The sequence below is a fragment of the Bactrocera dorsalis genome, chromosome 3 (assembly GCF_023373825.1).
Source record: "Bactrocera dorsalis isolate Fly_Bdor chromosome 3, ASM2337382v1, whole genome shotgun sequence".
In the NCBI taxonomy this organism is placed as follows: domain Eukaryota; kingdom Metazoa; phylum Arthropoda; class Insecta; order Diptera; family Tephritidae; genus Bactrocera; species Bactrocera dorsalis.
This window is the reverse complement of record NC_064305.1, coordinates 82,331,079-82,353,447: the sequence shown is the minus strand read 5'-3', so window position 1 is coordinate 82,353,447 and position 22,369 is coordinate 82,331,079. Positions and strand designations below refer to the sequence as shown.

General features: G+C 34.9%; 1 protein-coding gene across 1 annotated transcript in view; it reads right to left on the bottom strand.

Annotated features, from left to right (window-relative positions):
• The window catches only part of LOC105226212 (uncharacterized), a 114,363-nt gene extending 95,780 nt beyond the window's left edge, over positions 1–18,583 (bottom strand). The window contains exons 1-2 of the mRNA XM_049450727.1: positions 18,515–18,583; positions 17,871–18,208 (exon numbers count right to left, since the gene is read on the bottom strand). Of these exons, the coding sequence (XP_049306684.1) occupies positions 17,871–18,006 (136 nt within the window). The 5' untranslated portion in view covers positions 18,007–18,208; positions 18,515–18,583. The remainder of the gene's footprint in view (positions 1–17,870; positions 18,209–18,514) is intronic.
• Positions 18,584–22,369: the final 3,786 nt, after the last annotated feature.

Genomic DNA, 22,369 nt, shown 5'->3' with positions numbered 1-22,369 from the left:
TATCAATATGCTTTGGCTAGGGGAGTCTTTGTAATTTCGGAGAAGGCACAACAGGCAATTGCAGCAAAAAATAAAAAGAAGTCATTTGATACCAAGTCAGGACTATATGGTTGTCAATTCCTCAAATTGTTGTTTTGAGGACTAAAAATTGAAGTTTTTCTGTGAGAGTGATCCTTCTTCGGCGGTTGGTTTTACTGATTTCGTTTTTTTTTTTTAACTACTAATTTTTTTCAGTCCCGTCATGTTATTCCTTGGAAATACCCTAAAAAAATTCCTTGAAAATTTTAGCCCTTAATATTAACATTAAGAACTGAACCAAGGCCTGTAAAAATTTTCCATAGAAAATACACTACAATCGAGAGTTTTTCTCTTTAAATTCCTACAGATCAGAGGTGTTTTATGGCATCGCTTTGACTTTAGACGCAGTTTTCTCAGAATTGTTCACTCTACAAAAGTGCCTAGTGCAAGAAAGTCGAACTCACACCGGCGAGGTAGTACGGGGCCCCAAACTCGATTTTTCCAAGAATTTCGCATTGTTTTTGTATATATCTCGTAAATGACAAGAGTTATAAAAAAATATGCATGACAAATTTGAAGGAAATTTTATTTGCTATAAAAAAGGTTCGAAGTCAAAATCGCTATCATTAATACTTCTCCAGATATTCGGCTATTTAAGTAAGGCTGTATGCAATTTTCATAGATTTTTTAATACATACCACCCATAAAAATTCTATAAAACCTTTTGATCAAGTTCCGTCGAAGTGGTGATGGAAAAAAATAATTTCTTTAGCAAGCTACTCATAGCAAAAGTTCTGATTTTCATTCAAAAATAGTTGCAGTTAGCTAAAAGTGATCTCAGATGTGAACGCAATGCAAACTCATAATCTTATGCCGCAGATTTGGCTGCCTGATATTTAGAAGGTACAAGGATCGAATTTTGATCTTATATATAGATTCTCTTGAGAAATTGTATAAGCGAGCGCTGCTGAGTTAACATGGCGAATATGAATCTCACTTTTTATATTTCATAAGTTGGACTACCAGATTAATGGTGGTATAACATAGTTTTTTGCAAGTCAATAAAGTTATATCACGATATTTTTAAATGCTAAAAGTTTATAAGGATATTTGGTGGGTAAATTCTATAAAATTATTATCAATCCAATCTGAAATAAAATGTTCTTTCATATGCTTCATTGGAAGAGGTGGAAAATATTCAACCAGCCATTAGTGAGCGCTTAATATCCTGGAAATTTATATAATTTCAATAATAAGCATAAGCGCAGAAAGCAGTGTCATAAAGAAAGTTATGGTGAGATCTCATTTAGTAAGAAATGCCGCTGCCACCAACATTACGCGCTTTCTGATAGTGTATTTATATCTATGTATCTGACTATATCTGTTATAATCTGTACCTATGTCTGTTACTACCTGTATCTACTTATATATGTTATTATTTATCGAATGCTATTGATTTTGTTGTTTGCAAATGTTGGACACACTTCGTGTTATTAGAAGAAATATCAATCAAAAAACATCATCACTGCAGACTGCGCTTTAAATAATGAAATTTAATAATTTTTTTAAGCGCGTAAATGTTTTCCACACATGTTTTCTTTGTAAAAAATACAGCAACAACAATTTTATTGCTGCATTATAATTTTTTCTTTCTTAATATGGCCGCAACTGTCTACAGATAGGCATCAAATGTAATGGTATCCGGTCATTATATGCATTTTTATGTGAGTCGTGTGTGTATGTTGCCATATTGCGCCGGAAAATAATAAACGAAACCACATTGGTAAATGAGAAAAGCTAAGCTTTATTATCCTTTCATTTCCCGTTGCACAGTTGATTGAATAAGTTGTTATGCCAGCGCTGCAGCATTTATACTTATTAGCTAAATGCTTATTATATAAAAATCAATAACTGGCCAAATAATTATCGAAAATATGTTAACATTATGTTCAACATGCTAGCAAGCAGCCGTATGGTGCATGCAACAAACTGCACAAAAAATAAAAAATAATAGCTTCAGACACTTCGGAATGTGTTGCTTAAATAATTTTTGAAAAGAAAATCGAAGAAAAAGCTTATAGAAGGAAATATAAACAATAATAACAAATAAGCTAGTGTGGCCGAAAAATTAGTCACTGCTGCAACATATTGATTTTCAGCTTACGTACCGCAGTTAAGTTCGCTTGAACAATGCAATGAAAACAACAAAAAGGCATTTAAAAAAGAAAATCGCACAATCAGCTGAGATGATCCACTGCCATTAACAGAGGTCATGAAAACCGCCAACCAGTTGGCGAAATTTACCACACAACACACTAACAACACAAACATAAATTCACAGCGACGTACATGAATTGTCCAGGGGTGTGTATAAAAATTTATATACAACTGTGGTTTGTTGTTGTACTTGGATACATATGTTTTGTCGGCCCGCCAACATGTTGCCAGCGCAAGCTGTCAGGCTTTTATTTCATTCGCTCATTTATCAGCACAACTTGTTCGCAATTATTTCCAATGCGCGCGTATGCTTTCGTGTAATTGTGTTGGTGGTGTTGCTGGATCGTAAACTTGCTGTTGTTTGGCCGTAAACTACAAATTTAATAATGGCCAAAAGCAGACGCACAACTTTTTCTAAGGCAAAAATAGACACTGGAGTGCGAGAAAGAAATGCATGTCATCCAGACATGTGCAAACACACACAAACACACATAGATAAACAGTTATGTATGCGCTCGTGTGACAACTCACAGTCGCATGTCGTAATAAAGCGGCTATTAGCCATTAATCGTAAATTTTTGTTGTCATTTGTGCGAAAATAAAGAAAGTAGTGAAATAAATAATAATTTTTAGAAACCTTAAAAAAAAATCTGACTACATAAAATTTCAAAAAAACTCAAACAAGCAGTGGAAAAATATTAAATAAATCAAACCAAATCCATAATCCACAAATTGCAGAGTTTAACGGGAATTGCGGCTAATCTGGCTTTCAATAAACACTAAATGCCGTTGCGCATGCGCATTAGGATGTAAGTGGGAAAGCGCTGCCAATTCTGTTGCAGGCATTTTTATGCTGTAATTATACCTCTATTATGACATTAGTGAAATTGTGAAATGCGTCACACGTACACAAAATCACTCAAAATAAATTCCTCATTTTAGTTGTCTTCGACTTAATCAACAAATGCGCATAAATTAATCGGTGGTTTTGGCAAACACTTTCGCCTAATTAAGCGGCTTATTAACTCATACTCGCGCTGTAATTAGCACATATTGTTGGCGTGTTAATAGCGTAATGCGCACGTTTTTCACGGAAGCTTAATTTCGTTGGCCATTTTTGATCCGCTTTTTAGCATAATTTTTAGGACACTTTCCAATGATCCACTTGTAAGAAAGTGTTACGGAATTTGTGGCTGGATTGTGGCTATGCCTTATGCGTTTGCATGACAGCTTTTTTCTCTCGTGATTCGAACTGCGCAATTTCCTTGGAGATTATCTCTTCAAAAGAAAAAGTTTTCCGATGAGCTTTTTGACGAGAAAAAGATGTGAGCAAATTTTCAGGTCAATATCTCAAAATCCAAGGGACGATTTCATGTTAATACCGACAGACGGATAAACATACAAGCAGACGGACGAACAGGCAAATATAAATGGCTAAATGGCTCAGGTGGTGTGTCAAGGTAGCAAGACATTAAGTGTTTGCACTTAGAAAGGAGAGTTATCGGGCGACAAAACTCCCCCTAGGTTAACTAACTTCCCGGGTTACAGTAGTGGTACCATTTTTTCGACATCGGTTATTTTAAGAGTGCTTAGTGATAGGTCTAGGGCCTTGTATTCCATCTGAGTCAATATATTTAGTATATTTTCTCAAAGGTAAAATTATGTGGTGCGCAATCTTTTGCCATTTTGTGCAGCCGTTGGGTAACACATCGTTTCCCTTTGCTTGTCGAAGGGGGCAATGTAAATTTCCGCCTAAAATGGCAGGCTCACTTCTTTGAGTCCGAAAGATTTGGTCATTGGATTGAATTTCAACTCGGCTGTCATCCTTCTTCGAGTTAGAAAATGCCTTGACAGTAGTCCAAATATTACTCACGCTGGTGAAGAGGTTACAAGAATTCAAACGCTCTATCCATTTTGTTTGCTTATGTTGGTTTACCATTTGCCGAATTTCCAAGTTGAGATATCTTATTCGGGGATCACAAGGAAATGGCGAAAGGTGTCGCGTGCACCATAGGTCAAAGCATAATTCAGTATGTGCTTAGCCTAAGAGCTCTTATGAAGCACTACTGATTCATATAATAAATTGAAGATTTTTTAATTTTGCTTTTTGATTTTTTCTTAAAGAATTCCTTTAGAAGCTTCAGATAGTTCCTCCTGGATACTGTTAGTCTTATTGGAAGTTATTTTTTTCGAGTCAGTATGAAAAAAAAACGACATGATGGTAATCATCATGCTGATCTAAACACTTCAGACCACCTTTCCAACCAATTTATGAAAAGTTTTTACCAAATTACTACTTCAACTACTTTCAAAAGTTGTGAAGTAATGATTTTATGTGAAGAAGATATAGTTTTTGATGTGACCAGTGTCATGATCGAAGCTGTCTTCTTTTCATTGGTAGGTCGTTTTACGTGGCGGGTCTCAAATTCACCGTACAACCATAAGGAGGGATCGTTCTTCCTCTCAGTTTAGTTCGCCTCCAAACAGATGTTTTTTGGTTACACAGAGGTTACTTAGTCTAGGACCGGAAGTGAGCTGCTTGAGCCATATGTGAAGGAATCGTTTCTGGGCACTCTCAAGTGACTTGCGTGAACTTCTACACATGGCATTAAAGAAGAAGTCCCAAGATCGGTGGTAAGTCCTATAAAAAATCTGCTGAGTGAAGCACAAGTGGAAATTGAAGAGATAATTTTCGAAAAATAAACAATGTAATGTACAGAAAGTCCAAGAATACTCAACAAAATATCACCTCCACGATGTTAGAGTGAAAATGTGAATCATAAAAACGTATTCTGAAATTAAATTAACGGCAGTTTTACACAAGCAATACTACGTAAAAAATATAGCTACGCACAAACGCATTTTAAGCAAGCGGAAGAGAGCAACTAATTCAACTTCTTATGAAATCTTCTTCATCATTGCATTCACGCATAAAACTATATAAACTGCCTTTCACATTATTACAAAGTGGATTTGCTTAATATCAATACATATTGTTTACAATTTCCAGCAAACAAACTCTAACGTAAGTGCTTTGTGATGCGTTTGTTTACAGTTATATTTCAATGAAAGTGAAAAAGCAACGAAAACGAATTTCATCTCCAAATTGCGTGTATTCAATAGCAAATGGCATTTGAATAACGGTTAGCTGCGATTGTTATTTAGCTGTAAATAGCTGGTAATGCATTCAATTAAGTTAGAAAAGCCTCGATATATAGTACATACAGTCCATATAAGCCGCTAAGCTCATTAACCGTTTTGAGTAATCCGCTTTACACGCGCCACAAAGCAGCTTTCATATCGACTATGGAAGCTAACGCTATTCATTAAGTGAAGCATATTGTTATGATAATAAAAAAAACCATTTACGAGCTAACAATAAAATCGAAATGAAAATAATAGTAAATGCTACAAAAATATGGTTGCAATAAGCAGCGAGTTCAAAAAAAGGAGACGAGACGCAAGTCAATTTTTGCAGATGAACGCACTTTTTAGCTCACCCAAACCACACTGTGGAAAGAAAGTGGTAAACAAAATTACCGGATTGTGAACAAAAATGTGCTATAAATTCCAAAAAAAATAATGTATATGCTTTAATGCAGCTGATGATGTTGCCATGCTTTAAAAAATGCATAGTAAAATTTATGATCTTTCACACACAGGTGCGAAAATTGCCGGTTATTTTGGGGATTTTGCACCCAAGCCAACTTTTTCTAGATAATTGATGTGCTGTTCAATATATTATTGGAAATTTTTTCGATTTCCGCCTTTGGAGAGCATCAACATGCGTTTGCCAGTTGGAGATGCGGGGCGTATGAGTAACTAGTGTAAATGAACTTTGATATGTGAAAATGAACATGCAGTCGGGCGGGTCAAAGATAATAATTTTTTTTTTCATTTTATATAGTGAAATATCGAATTGTGGAAACCTTAAAATGATTTTTTCTAAGTATTAGCTCTTAAGACTAATATGAAGATACTTCGTTTTTCAGTTTCCTTATCATCAGCATGACCAAGTATAACATATAGTATAACATAAGAAACCATACAATAAGGAAAATTTTATTAAAATCACAAAATTATGTGAAAAAAGCGTATATGAGAGCAATAAAAAGAGTTTCAAAAAATAGCGCGCTCTTCTCTCCTACAGAACAAAAAACCAAAGAAACCAAAAGTGATGAATAACATTTGTGTTGAATCGATCACTGAAATCCCCAACTCCAAATACCAACCGACACTTTACATATTTTTTAATTAAAATCTCGCATTTTTTCCAATCACGCAATAGTTTTTATGTGCTTACACTCATACTGACACATGCATGCACTTGTGATGCCTGTAACTGCCACAGACAGGCTGTCGTTTGAGCAGCGCCAACAGCTTACTTGTTATTCCGCTAACTGTTATTTTATGTATGTCTGTGTGTACGATTTACTCGTATTTGTTTTTGCACTTTTTAAGTAGAGCCAAGGCAACCGCCTACTCTGGGTTACTAGCCAGCGCTTGGTGGCAAATGTGGCTCTAATCGCTCATACGTACTAGCGGGCTAATCAATAATTGAAGTCTGTCATAGACATAAGCTTGATACATGTATTACATATGTATATGCATGTGTATTGATACATATACTTATGGGTAAATGCAGTTATTTTTTTGTTATTGTTACAGTTACAGTTCCAGTTATAGTTATTTTACAGCAATGGTTGGCAACGTATCATTTATATATTTTTTTGTGTGTATATGGTATAAATATAGTTGTATGTGTGTAAGTAGCTGTATGTTTGCTAAATGCTTGAATGAACGCTTGTACTTGCGTCCTTTGGCTACTCGTATTTTGCAATCGCCGCATATTTTTGTTATTATGAAATAAATATATTTCTTTGCTTTTGCCTTGTTGCTTCTTGATTTCTCCTAGTGTGCCAATAAACTGATTTTAAAGTCAAGTAAATAATAATATAAAGTATGACAACGCATACAGGTATTGCAGATTATTTCTATGAAACAAAAGATAGTAATTAATAATAAAAAAAAAAAAAAATTTTACATTTTTAACCATTCCATGAAGCTATAGAAAGCTTTTTTAGTTATTTGATAAACTATACAAAATTTCAATTTTACGTTTATTTCAGTTTACGGAGACGATTCAGTATCACTTCGTGTAGCACAACAATGGTTCGATCGCTTCCGTTCTGGAAATTTCGATGTGAAAGATGCATCTCACTCTGGACGACCTATCGTTGAAAAGATTAACCAGGACCGCCACATAAGCAGCCATGACATTGCTAAGGAACTTAACATTCATCATCAAACGGCCTTGAACAATTTAAAGAAGCCTGGCTACAAAAAGAAGCTCGATGTTTGGATGCCACATGAATTGTCTGTGAAAAATTTAATGGACCGAATTAATATCTGCAATTCTTTGCTGAAACGAAATGAAATCGAACCATTTCTGAAGCGAATGGTAACAGGTCGAACGTTTGATTCTACAAACTGTCAAAAAATAATGAGATTGAAGCAAGCAATTGAAAAAACGGCCAGAACTGATCAACAGAAAGGGCTTCGTCTTCCATCAGGACAACGCTAGACCACACACATCTTTGATGACCTGCCAAAAACTGGGAGAGCTTGCCTTCGAAGTTTTGATGCATCCACCATATAGCACTGACCTTGCACCATCGGACTGCCATTTGTTTTGGTCAATGCAGAACTACCTTAATGGAGTAAAGTTGGCTTCAAGGGAAGTCTGTGAAAATTACTTGTGGCAGATTTCCCCCAAGAAACCGGAAAAGTTTTACACTGATGGAATAATGTCTGTAGCGGAATAGAATGTCAAAAAGTGGTCGACTAAAATGGAGCATATTTTTTTATTTCTTTATAAGTATAAAAGAAACTATAAAATAAAATAAGTTGCGAAAAGACTTTCTCGATTACCTAATATAGCCTGTTCAGGTTATAAAATTGTTTCATATCTGCTAAGAACTTTAGAAAAATCGATATTGCAAGCCACTTGGCAGCATATGCGTGTTTTGTTCGACTACAAATTAAGCAACTGACACAATATGTACAACTTATTGTTGAATTTGAAAACGTAATTGAATAAATATGTTTTGCCAACCAAGCCAAGCAAGCAACGAACCAATTTCATATGAGCGCAACAGCTATGTACATAATAATCGTTCATATCTATGCATCTGAAAAGTCTTTTATGTCAGTCAAAAGTCGCTTATACGCCATGTTGACTGACATCACCTTCAAAAGGAAACAACAAGACATGTCTATAAGTACAGCTATAACAGGTGCATGTTACAAAAATGCTATATATATATAAATGTCGGTCGCTGGTGGCAAGAAAAAAAATATAAATATATACATATATATGTAACAGATATAATTTATATATGTAAAATATAAAAAGGCAAGCTAATGATGACAAGTTGTAATATAGTACATAGTTATGAATATAATATACCACTATAAGCAGTTACATGTAATAATAAACAGAATAAAAAATATTACACACATAAACACAGGCATAAAAGGCAGCTAAAACCTACAAACCTGCATATTATGCACCATGGTAAAAAAAAAAATAAGTGAAAAAGTAATCATAAACATTGAAATTATGTCACAAGTGGAAACTCGTTCAAGTCAACCAAAAATATGCATTTGCTGTATAATTGCGATTTGCTAAATTGGAGTGTAACCGTCTCACTTAAGTGCAAGCAAAAAATAACAACAATAAAAAAATGCATGCAACAGTATGTTGTGAAAATGGGAATGTAGGAAGGAAATTAAAAAATGCACAAATTAAAATTACACAAAAGTGACAATATTTTTGTTTACAGTTTTAATGTAAGTGGCGCAACAGTGTTGCAAGTAGGTTTATTTTTATGAAATATAGAGTAATAAAGACATACAGAAATAAATAAAATGAAATATGGCGCAAAACGGTAAACCAACTGTTGTCGCTGCTGCAACAAGTGCATGAACGCATGAAGTTGTAATAGGCATGTCAATCACAGACAACATATACATACTCGAACAAGTATGTCATATACTTGCTCATATACATATAAGACATAGGTATTATGCGTTGCTTAAGCTTTGCTGATGTCAGCGCCTAGACAGGATTGCTCGCTTCTGCTTGTCACAAGCCATTTAAGACACTAATTGAGACACGTGAACTGTTTCTGGTTAGACTTGTATATTTTCTAAGTATATACAATATATGTGTGAAGAAACATATGAATGTGTGTGAGAGTATTTATGTACGTGTCAGTGCCTGAGCCAAAATATAGTGGCTAAGCAACTCATTGGAGAATAGATATCTATAAAATGATATGAAAATCAACTAAGGTGCTGAAAAACACACATATTAGTACTATAGCGAAGAGATAGCAAGCAATGGTTTTGAGAAGAAAATATTGAGGTATGAAGTTAAAGAACTTCCGATGCAGTATTCTTTGCCATTATTGTCCCTTTTATAGTTTTGAGTTTTATGGAAGGCTTCAGCATTCTTATAAACAGTTTTTCAAATTATTTGAGTTAAGCTGTTGAAAGGGTTGCCACATGACAACGAAACAAATTTTAATTACAATAATAATCTTCATTATCACGTTATAATTGTAAAATCCAACAAATATATGAAAGTATATTTCATATCACAGTAACCGAAAGAAGTAAATAAGTCACTACATGATCCCACTTTTCCACTAAGAGAGAATGTTCAAAGTAAACATGGGGAAAAGTTGGCTAGCGAAAATGTATCTAAACATCTATACGGATGGCTGGAAAATGAAGTTGGTATGGGAATATGTTGTTCAGAGTTAGGCATAAGCAACCGTTTAAGTTGTCAGACCACTGCAGTATATTTCAAGCTGAGGTCTTTACTATTGCGAATTGCCTTTAATATACCTGCAGGCAATTCCAGAATCAACATCTACATAGACAGCTAAACAGCAATCAAGGCAGTAATCTCGTACCGCACATCGGCCTTGGGAAGCATGGCGGCAGTGGAAAGTGTTGTTTGAAGCTAACAAATTCACTTCTACTGGGTGCAAGACCAAAAAGAAATCGTGGGCAATGAAATAGTGGAGCCATGACGATCATGACAGAAGCATGGTTAATGATAATCTGATGGACCGAACTGCATGGGTGCAAAACTGCAAAACGGTAGATCGGAGTTATACAAAAATTCTATTGACACTCGATAGATGGCACTGTAGGAACATGATGGTATTATTAACGGATCACTGTCTGGCGGCGACACATGCTCGCAGGATGGGATTGACAGATCGAGAAGACTGCAGAAAATGTCAAAAGCAGGGCAGCAGGGAAATAATGGAGCATCTCTTGTGCACTTGTCCCACATTGGCAAGACTACGCTGTAAGAATCTGGGGTCCCCATTGCATGATACTTAGGAAGAGGTAATAGTAAGGCCGCAGAGTCTGTCAAAAGTCGCGCCAAGGGAAGGTTTCCTAAAGAATGACTACACCGCATGGATTTAGAACGAAACTCCATCTGATATCGCAAACGAACAAAACTGCTCTATGCGTGGGCCATTGGCATACCAGACTAACCTAACCTTAACTAAAGTAGACTTGTCATTTCTCAATAAATTACAATTTTATCAAGCATTCATTCATATTCATTGAATGCTAGAAAAAGTATAGAAAGTTGTTCTTTAAATTTCATAAATAGTAATCAAATATTAAGCCAAAACTCATATGTAGGCTGAGGGAGGTTTTGATTTTAACAATTTTTGACACAAAAGCAGACAATTTTCATAGAAAATTGGCATTATTTATATATATATATATGTATGCGTATTTTTAGTATACTTTCGACAAAAATAATATATGAAAGATGAGTAAAATCAAAAATTTTTTTGAACGCTGTGACGGTGTTCAACATTACTGTCATCAATTATTTTCACCAGCAGTCAACTAAAGACGGACATTAAAATGTTGTTCGTCAAATCAGCAGACACACTTACTTTGCGCCATTTTTGCACAATGCAACAGAAACGGCATTCAACTAATGCAACCGTGTTAATTTTTTTGTGGCCATCTTTTGCCATTTCAAGCGCTCATCACTCAACACGAACAAAATGCTTTGCAATATGTAACGGGTGATTTTTTTGAGGTTAGGATTTTCATGCATTAGTATTTGACAGATCACGTGGGATTTCAGACATGGTGTCAAAGAGAAAGATGCTCAGTATGCTTTGACATTTCATCATGAATAGACTTACTAACGAGCAACGCTTGCAAATCATTGAATTTATTACCAAAATCAGTGTTCGGTTCGAAATGTGTTTTTTATCGACAAATTTTGTTCAGCGATGAGGCTCATTTCTGGTTGAATGGCTACGTAAATAAGCAAAATTGCCGCATTTGGGGTGAAGAGCAACCAGAAGCCGTTCAAGAACTGCCCATGCATACCGAAAAATGCACTGTTTGGTGTGGTTTGTACGCTGGTGGAATCATTGGACCGTATTTTTTCAAAGATGCTGTTGGACGCAACGTTACGGTGAATGGCGATCGCTATCGTTCGATGCTAACAAACTGTTTGTTGCCAAAAATGGAAGAACTGAACTTGGTTGACATGTGGTTTCAACAAGATGGCGCTACATGCCACACAGCTCGCGATTCTATGGCCATTTTGAGGGAAAACTTCGGACAACAATTCATCTCAAGAAATGGACCCGTAAGTTGGCCACCAAGATCATGCGATTTAACGCCTTTAGACTATTTTTTGTGGGGCTACGTCAAGTCTAAAGTCTACAGAAATAAGCCAGCAACTATTCCAGCTTTGGAAGACAACATTTCCGAAGAAATTCGGGCTATTCCGGCCGAAATGCTCGAAAAAGTTGCCCAAAATTGGACTTTCCGAATGGACCAGCCGCGGTCAACATTTAAATGAAATTATCTTCAAAAAGTAAATGTCATGAACCAATCTAACGTTTCAAATAAAGAACCGATGAGATTTTGCAAATTTTATGCGTTTTTTTTTTAAAAAAAAGTTATCAAGCTCTTAAAAAATCACCCTTTATAATTGTTGTTTTCGTAGTTGCCGTACGCACACAAACGATGTTTCGTTGTGACACATCTTCTTCTCCGCCAAGTGGCACATAACTCATACACATAGTTAAGCTGTGGCAGTCGTTGAATTGTAGCATATTTGAAACTGCTCTTTTTGCAACACTTAATTTTTTCATGTCTTGTTGTTCTCAACGTCTTTGTTTTGTTATTCTTCTGCTATTTGTTGTGTTTGGTGTTTTCGTAGCACAACAGCAGCGATCATCAACACCCGGTGTAGCGGCGGCTGCAGTTGCATTGCTGCAAATATACTTCAAATGGCAACATGCCGCTGCGTTTGTTTTTTCTGGCAATCTGGTTATCTGGCAATCAACTTCTGCATTATTTTTAGCTGATTTGCTTTTGTTACATTTATGTTTACAACAACTGACCGGCATTTGTCAATGTCTGTGACGGCATTGCGTCGCATTGCTGCGCAAGCCAGTTTGTCTGCTGGCTGCTGGTGCTGCCACTTGCCGCAATCGATTTGCAAACATGTGTGGAGTTCAGTTGAAGTTGTTTATACATATGTATTTGCGTTTATTTTGTAATAACATTTTTGCTCGGCATTTTTATGAGGCTGCATGCGATATTCGTTCGATTTTATTGGAATATTTTGTTTTCGATTTTGCTTTGTTTAGAATTTGAGTTTTGTTTTGATTCTGGCATTTTTCAGTTGAACTTGTGTGCTTGTTTCTTTTGTTGTTACAAAATCATCGACATTTGATAATTAAGATTTTGTGTATGTATGTCATATTGTATTTTCGTAGTAACTAGCGGGAGTTCGTTAGATTTGTATTGACTTAATCATATTTTCATGTAGGTATTTCTTAATAATTGTAGTTAGAGTGAAGAATTTAAAACCATCTGTTGCAAATATATGCATATTTACAAAAGAAAAGGTGTTGTTAGGTTACTGGGTCAATGCTAACTATACGTTGCATTGTTTGGGTGAAAAATGCTTAAATATTTAAATATCTTTTGATCTTTAGTATGCAGAAGTTACAAAAATTGAATTCTGAATGAATTTTTCTTAGATTGGTAAAATCCGAAAAAGTCGAGAGGTCACAAGAGAGACGCTTGGCAATGCAGCTGGGAACCTTATGAGGGGAGGCTTAGGCCAAGTGTTTGGAAATCTTAAGTGTTTTTCCTAAGGAAACTATCTATGAGAAATAGTTGTATTAAAATAGTGAAAATTTACATTTTTTTCAGTCCGGCTCAAATTCGATGAGATGTATGAATGAGTGAAAGCTTACACCAAGTATATGAAAATTTGGTTAAGGAGTTCGGTTGGGAAACTCTCTATGAGAAATAGTTGAATTAAAATAGTGAACATTTATTTTTGTCAGTCCGATTAAAATTTGAACAGATGTATGAATTAGAGCAGGCTTATACCAAGTGTATGAAAATTTTATGAAAGTGTTGGCAAGCTTATATTAGCTAAGCAAACTATTTATGAGGAATACTTGAAATACTTGAATTTAAAATAGTGATCATTTATTAATGTCAGTCCGTTTCAAATTTGATCACCTTAAAATTTTTTTGGTGAAATTTTTTATAAAACTAAACAAAAATATAGAACACAAATTATTTGAAATATAATCATACTGTTATTCAGAAAAGTACATATCCTCACCTAAAATGCAAAACAGCATATCATCAAAAAAATCGAAAATGAGTTTTTATTGTTTACGATTCACTACATCATTTTATATACATATGTATATGCAGATTTAAATATTGGGCTTCTACTGTAAGATATAACCAATATATAACCACTTTATAACCAATAAATAACAATTTTATAACCAATAAATAACCAATATATAACCACTTTATAACCAAGACTCAAATTTTATACATATATCGTTTTTCCTTCGCCTGTAAACTTATTAAAAATGATGTTACGTTATTTTCTATTTTAGGTGAAGTGGCAAGTATTGTATAATAAATTAAAAATGTGTGCTAGATTAAGAACGTTTAACATTTCACAGATTACGATAAATCGCGTTTCCATATACATATGTATATAAAAGAGAGTACTACAGACCTAAAGTCGCCGTGCAACCCTCGTCTATTTATCTTACATATGCATCATTATCCTTTACATAGACGTTAAAGCCTCTGCAATCAATAATACATGCTATATATGTACATATATAATACCAATTTAAGTTTTTTGCATAATATTTTCCTTTAACAATTCTAATAAAATAATGACCAGTTGCTGTTAATTAATAAGAAAAAAACAGCAGCGCTGAAATGCAGATTAATTGCATAAAAACACGCAATAAACAAACCATTACAGCTACATATGTACATATATGTACACACAACATATAAACAATGCAGTAACACTGCAATGCAGTAGTATGTGTGTGCGATTGAGCGCGCCGAACAACGAACTTTGCTGCACAGCACACACTCAATACTCAAAAGACTCAAGCAACGAACTTCTTTAGACCAACTGCAGTTTGCCGCCGTCTTACACATACACACACACACCCATACACATAAAAAACTAATAACATTTCAGAAATAAAACATGACTAAGACACAATATGCGCTGTTGTTGTGTTGTGTGAATGCAATTTCTCTCACATTGTCTGCTAAACTATGTAAGCGAGTATTCGGTATTTATTTAACACCTCCCACAACTATGGCTCCGCTACCAAAACAATGGCTTAGGCAACGAACTCATTGCGGCAGCGACTCAGCTAATGATTACATTAATTAAATTTACTTTCATTTTTTTGCAATTTACCAATACTAACAGCTGGCATACAGCGGCTACTGCAGCTTTGTTGTGTACAAACGGCGAGCTTGTCAAAACAGAAGCAGGCAATTATATGCTGATGAATAAGTGAGATTAATGGCTACATGGCTGTTTTATCACTACGTTTATTATTGTTATTATTGCAATGTTTTCGAATAGCATCTGCTCGCTGGCATTGTTTGCTGTGAAAGAGAGATGCACGAAAATAATTCCAAATAACAGTGAAATCGGTGCAACATTGATAGAGCTGTCAAAAGTGACATTGAATTTATTGCAGATGCTTAAGATTCATTTAGCGGCTATTGTATGCGGTGGCAATAACACTTTTTAACCGAAATTTTGGCTCAAAACAAAAAATATCAAAATGAGTGTCAGCTGGCGTCAGCTGCAACACCTTCGTAGCGCTAATCTATTAAATGTCAAACAGAAATAAATAACAATAATATTGAATATAATGTTGCAAATACAAAAACAAATATTCAATTTATTTGCTTGCAGCTGCTTAACCGTTAAAGTGTGAAAGAGGATTTTTGTTAGCTGTCATGGCATTGCCGGCGGCGTTGACCACATTGACTTGTTGACGGCGGCGCATCTTTAACGCGCCGTGATTAATGAACGCATGATTAATGGTGAGCAGGTGGGCAGCGCTCAAGTGTTGCGCTTTGTCTTGTCTAACGCATTTTTCAATTAACATTTGTTTCAGTGCGTTGTGTTTGTGAAAACGAAATCTAAATATTTAATTTGAATTTTCGTTAAAGACGTTTGTGGCACGCGTTTTTGTGACATTGAAATCACAGTTTATGCTTCGAAATGAGTAAGGTTTATATACTATTTCAATGTCTATAAGTGCGTGCGTGACGCATGTGGAGGCATATGCTTAATTTATATAAAATTTTGTTTCATGTGTATGTTGGGCTCGGCCTTTTGCAGCTAATTAATGCTATTTTTTTCTCTGCTATTTTAGATTAATAATGGCCAAAATCTCAAAAAAAGGTGGTTATACTCGTATGGACGAAATTTCAGTTGCATTAATCGAACTCTTCAAGCATTTCGAATAACTATTAGTGTTTATATAAAAAAATCGTTGCGAATGTTGGAAAACAGTCACGGTTCGAAACTACAAGCTTATGACTGGCATAAGGCCCTCACAGTTGGTTGAGAGATCGTGGAAGACATGTCTCTTTCTGAAACACCTTCGACTCCTTCAACTGATGAAAATATTAATGAAGTGAAGGATATGATGCATGAAAATCGTTAGGTAGGTATTTGAGAGATGGCAAAAGAGCTCAACATCTCTCACAAGTGCGTTTGAATGATATAGGTGAGTATTTTGGGTATGAAACGCATACTTGCTCGTCTAGTCCCGATAAAGCTGAATTGTTTTAAAAGGAGTAGCATAAACAGAATGGAGGAAAAAAAATGAGCCAAAGCTGAAAAAAATACGCCAAAACCGCTCAAAAATTTCAACATTCGTGATTTGGTTCATAATGAATTTGCTCCGCAGAGACAGTCGATAAATAAGGAGTTCTATGTGGCTGTATTGAGGCGTTTGCGTGAGAAATTGTGGAAACACAGCTGAAGGCATCTCAGAAAGAGCTAATGAAAAGTGTTTCGAGGACCGAAGAAATCGTTGGCATGAGCGTATTTCATATGGTGGGGACTACTCAGAAACTGAAAAATAAAACTTAATGAATATTTAAATATTTAAAAGGAATTATGACGATAACGATTAAATAAAGTATCATTTAAATTTATATTTAAATCCATACAAACTCGCTGTAAAATTTTTAAATTTTCAAGTAATCTTAATTTGCCTCTTGTATATGAATGTATTTCAATGAATAAAATAATACCATCTGGCCATGTCATTATTCAGACATATCTTTTTTTAAAAACAAAACTTTGAAGCGAATGGTTTTTATAGCAATTCAATACATTGAACGTAGTTGGAAAGAAAAATTGTCGCTAAAACACTTCAGTAAACTTTTCTGCAGTTAAACCAGATTATTATAATGTCAAAGCAAAGGCTAATAATTTTTATCTGATCGTTGAAATATGGGAATAAGGCTAATAGCATAAAGTATGAACTTTGAAGTAAATTGTTCTCACGACGAAAGAGTAAGAGCTTCACAGGGCAAAAGGTACTTTTACAAAATTAGTTTTTTAGTTCCCAAACTGTGCTGTAATCATTCAAAATTCAACAGAGCGGATTCATATTGGTTTGAAACAGTGTTATTAAATATTTGTTTCAAATAAATTTACTCAATTTAGAAAAAAAAATCCCAAAGGTAAGGTTTCTATTGAAATCTTATCCATATCTGAGTTATAGATAATAGCAGATTCATATGCGGGAGTAAGTAGGCATAAAGCAAATTGTTACAATACTTGTATAAATACGGCAAAATCTTTCGGAGAAGAATGGAAATTGTTTGCGAAAGACGAAGTGTTTTTTAAATCAGCACAGCTAAAAACACAGCTCTTGAAAAAAATGTTAAATGTGCGGCAACTCCATTTCCACTACTTAAGTTTTTTTTTTTATGCTCCTTAAAATTGTGTTCTTGGCAGCTGCCCATATCACTTGTAAATAGAAAAGAGTTCATACATAATTCCGTAGCTCTTGGCCTTGGGCGTTCAATTTTGTTTGCTCTTGGAAACTATACAGCTTTTGTCTTTTAACTTTATCATAATGCAACCATATAATTCTTTTGAAACTTATTAATATATATCTTAATATCCTTGAGCACAGTTCCGTTCATTTCCTTCACATATTGACACCTACCTTTGCCGCGTTGTCCGCTCACACGTACCGCCTGCACTGTTTGTATATCCGTGTTAAGTGCAATCAGCGCCAACAGAACAGCTGACACTTGTAATCCATTAAACAATTTCCACTTGACCGACATTTTCTTATACATCGTGAATATTTTTTTGGCACAACACAATATTTTGCAGTTTTCTTTTCAATTCCAAACAAGAATTTTTTAGTGTTTAAAAAATATATATTTTGCTTTTGAATTTATGCGCTTTTTTCTCGAACAAATAGTTTGTTGCGTACACTCACTTCAGAAGTAGCACAAAATTTGGATTAAGGTTCAGCGATATGGGCGATATCCAACCCTGTTGTGGCGCACAAAATAATTTTTTTTATTAAAGAAAATTTTAACACATTTTTAAAGTATTTTTTTTTCTTTATTGAAAAGCGCTGAATTTCTACACAAATTAGGCTTTTGTCAAAAGAAAAAATGTTGCAGTTGTTGCTTATTATTTATTGCTTTTATTCCAATATTTTTTTGTTTTTGATTTTGTGAAATTAGTTCGAGGATATCCGTTTCATTTGGCACTAATCGTTTACTACTTCGCACCGCAATGCGCGCACATTTGTCCCACAAGAAAAAATTTGCCCCAAATTATTAGCAAAATTACAGTTAATTCACTGCGTCCAACCAACAGCTAATCCAGAGTACGAGATACACGCCCCGCGCTTAAGCACCAAACTGAGCTCCACTCGCCAAATGGACGAATATATAAAACCTTGCGAATGAACTGGCGAGCGACCATGCAGCGGCGTTTACGCTAGACGTTAGATAGATAGATCAACAGCGAGCGCTAGCTATAGCAACTGGAGCTGCAATTGCACTGTAACGCTGTACGCGTGCGCTGCGTCAGCGTCGATGCCTGCGCCACCTTCCGAGCGTGCGATAACATCGAGCTTTGTAAAGAATGCGCGTGCTTTTGCACTCAGCGCCACTCACTTTGGCGGCAGCGTCGCTGCTACTGCACGAGCGCGTCTACGCGGCAGCGCGCTCCGCAACACAGCTGAGATGTTGGTTAGCTGCATCAGCTTAAGAAGTGCCTCAAAGTTGTAGAAAAAGCTTTGGTCTCTATTTCAGCAGCCGAGTAGACGACTTGCCACTTCGTACGAACTCAGCTGGCATTCGTACGTGTGCTCGCTGGCTGCTTCGTGTTTTCGATGAATGAACTGATGAATGGCAAACGCATTCGCGGAGCACAAAAGAGAGCGTGAGTAGCGCTGAGACCGTCTCGTGTGCGACGAATGAATATGCAAATTTTGAGCGTCGCGATCGTTGTAATTGCGATGAATGACTGAACTAATTCATTGCGTTACATGCTGGTGAATGGCATGGCATTTGTTTGTAGGCAATTTGTATTTGTTTGTGTGTTTCTTATGTACCGTTAGCGCAAAGAGCTGTGGTGGCGCGTGATGTTGCGTGTAAGAGCACAGCCAGAAAGTGAGCGTGAAATCGCATATGTTGTTTTGGCACATTTGAAAGGGAGCGTAAATTCGATTTGCTGAAAACGAAGGACTTAAGCCACGAACTTGCAGCAAGGGCACACGAGCCAATTGGCTAGAAATTTTGTAACTTTTCACGCTTTAAATTTGTTAAAATGATTACCTTTTAATAAAATGTATTAAAAATACAGTTAAGACTTTAATGAAGTAAAAGCCGGTCGATAATCTTTTTCAAAGGTTAAAGTGTTGTTGGTTGTAGTATGTATTTGACCAACAGCTGATCCATGTGTGCTTATATGGTATTCGTAACTCTTGTGTGAGTGCGTGTGTTTGTTTTGTTACCCATTACCTTGCAATACTTATATAGAATTTCATTTTGTTACAGTTTTAGCATTAAGTGTTATTGTCTGTGGTCATTGTTTGGGTTTCAAAGATGACTTTTGATATAATTTTAAAATTTACACAAGTTAGTTGCCAGTCTGATAAGGTTCCGCTTACATAGTCGGTTTCCATTTATATTGTTAGTTTAGTTCTCTCATAACTTATTTTATAGTTATAAAATTCCATACTGAAATATTCCTCTCAAATTCAGTTTCATTATAAGCTACTATTTCCCAAGGGTTTCCTTGGGTAAACAGCTTTTTTCAACATTTTTTTCTCATTAAAAAATGAAATATTTTATTAGAATTTTTTATTGTTACAAATATACACTATTAACAAAAAAATTCTGAAATTTTTGGAAAAAAATATTTTGGACTCGGCCATTGCGATGCCATTTCCTGTCATCCCTCGAAAGAAAGATGATTTAAAGTAAAAAAAGTATCTTAGTTAAAACCTTAACTTAGAACTTGGACGAAGGAATAAAAAACTAAAAATTGGATTTGGCAAACAATTAAAATTTCAGCGAAAATTTTGTGACATTTTTCTTTTTTCAAATAATGGTAATCGGAAAAAAGATCCTTCAACCAAGTCGTTTAGAATTGTATCTCAAAGACCTGTGAAAAATTTCACGAAGGTCGGTTGAGTAGGCTCAACTTGAAAATTTAGATCTAGATCTAGAGGTATTGCAGAATTTAAAAAAAATAATAAAAAATCGATTTTTGAAACCTGGAAAGCCATGTAGCCCCTTAATTTTCATATGTATTTGCATAGACGAAGGTATAATGTAAAAATATGGTTTGGAATTTATCGAATTTTACTGAAAAATTATTTCACTGCAGCTATTGTATCAATAATATCATCAATATTAATAATTATTCTCTGCAACTGTAACTATAAAATAGTATTATTCAAAGTGTTTCCCATTTGATGCTTCCCCATTATTTTGACAAGTCGAGACAAGGCAAGTTTTGTCGCGAACTGAACTTCTGTGAGGTCGTTTGACATCAACGAAAGCAAACGGTATTCAGAAGAGCAAGGTTTGGGCTGTACCGAGGCTGAAGTTAAACTTTCCATTCGCTGTTTCCTAAATAGTTTTCAAACGGTTTGCAACATGAAGCTGTGGGTTGTCACGATTGAAAATTATTGCTTCGTTTCTTGACGCTAATTCCCAACATTTTTCGGCAATTGAGTTGTTATTAGCAGCGTTCTTCATTATTCGTTTCATTCGCTTTTAAAAACTCACAATATAGCGCGGCTTTCTGATCCCACAAAATACGAAACAGTACCTTGGCATAAAGATATTCGGTTTTGTATTGATTCAGTTGATTGGTCAGGTTTCACACAAAACGACTTTTCTCTGCTGCATTCAATCAGCATTTATGACATACAAAATCATATCTCATCGTTTCTTTGCTTCAATTCATATTATTCAAAAGAAAATAAATTTTGTGTTTGTTGCTGTTTTAATATGAGTGTTTGAATGATTCCCAAAGATTCTACAAGCACTTCTTGTCTTGCCAATAATTACTATTTGGTAATGCTTCCAGATCCTCATCTTCAAATGTTTTTGTGAGTTAAAGATTTTCTTCGACTTCCAGATTCATAATTTTAAATCGTACAAAATACTTTCGGCACGTTTGTTTGGTGTGTTTGACGTGTTCACCATAAATTCCAACTAAAATGCAATGACTTTCGGCTGAGGTTTTTTATATTAAAGTAATGAAGAAATTTAAGTAAAAATTATTTTTGAATGGACTCTAACTTCTCCGAATGGACCTGATAACACATATCATATCACGGAAGCATAGTCCGATGTAGACCTCACCAAAGATGTATAAAGAATTTTCGTAGTAGTGGATCTCTAGATTCTTTAGAACAACGTTTAACAAAACTAAGAGAGCCTTTAGCTTTAAAACCAATGGAAGATGCATGAAGATTGAAATTGAGTTTGGGCTCTATAGTTACTCCCAGATCAATAAAACTGCATACTTGCTGCAAACAAAAGTTTTGAAATGTCATTAACATATTACAAGAACATTAATGGATCAAGAGGGCTACCTTGAGGAATTAATTTATTTATAACATGCAACCCATTATATTGTATATACGGAAAAAGACGAACATAGGCAATATTTAAACAATGGCAAACCACACAAATAATTACAGACTTAAATAAATTGGTTGAATGCAATTATTACATTTTTTAATACATTAATTTATTTAAAAAAACTATAAGTGAAAAATATTTTTAGTTAGTTCCAAACTTAAAAAACAATAATTTATGATAATTTTAGCAAATGATTTTTAGATAAAATATAATATTCAAAGAAAAAATCATTGCTTGACAAACGAAGTTTACAATTCTCAGTCCTTGCATTCTTTTTATATCAGAAAACTCGCCAAAGAGAACTACAATTCTCGAGCAGCGCAATCAATCGACTTAAAGAGAGTATTCACTGAGAGTAAAAATTGTTAGTTTCAAGAGATTACCAAATACAATAACACAGCAAATGAATGACTTTAGTTCTACGCTGACTGTGCAACAATAGTGACGTTTGCAACCGGCAAAAGTAAGCTTTTACATACACAATGAAGCAAAATTACAGTTAGATGTAGTTACATATGAGTGTTAATGCACGTCTGTC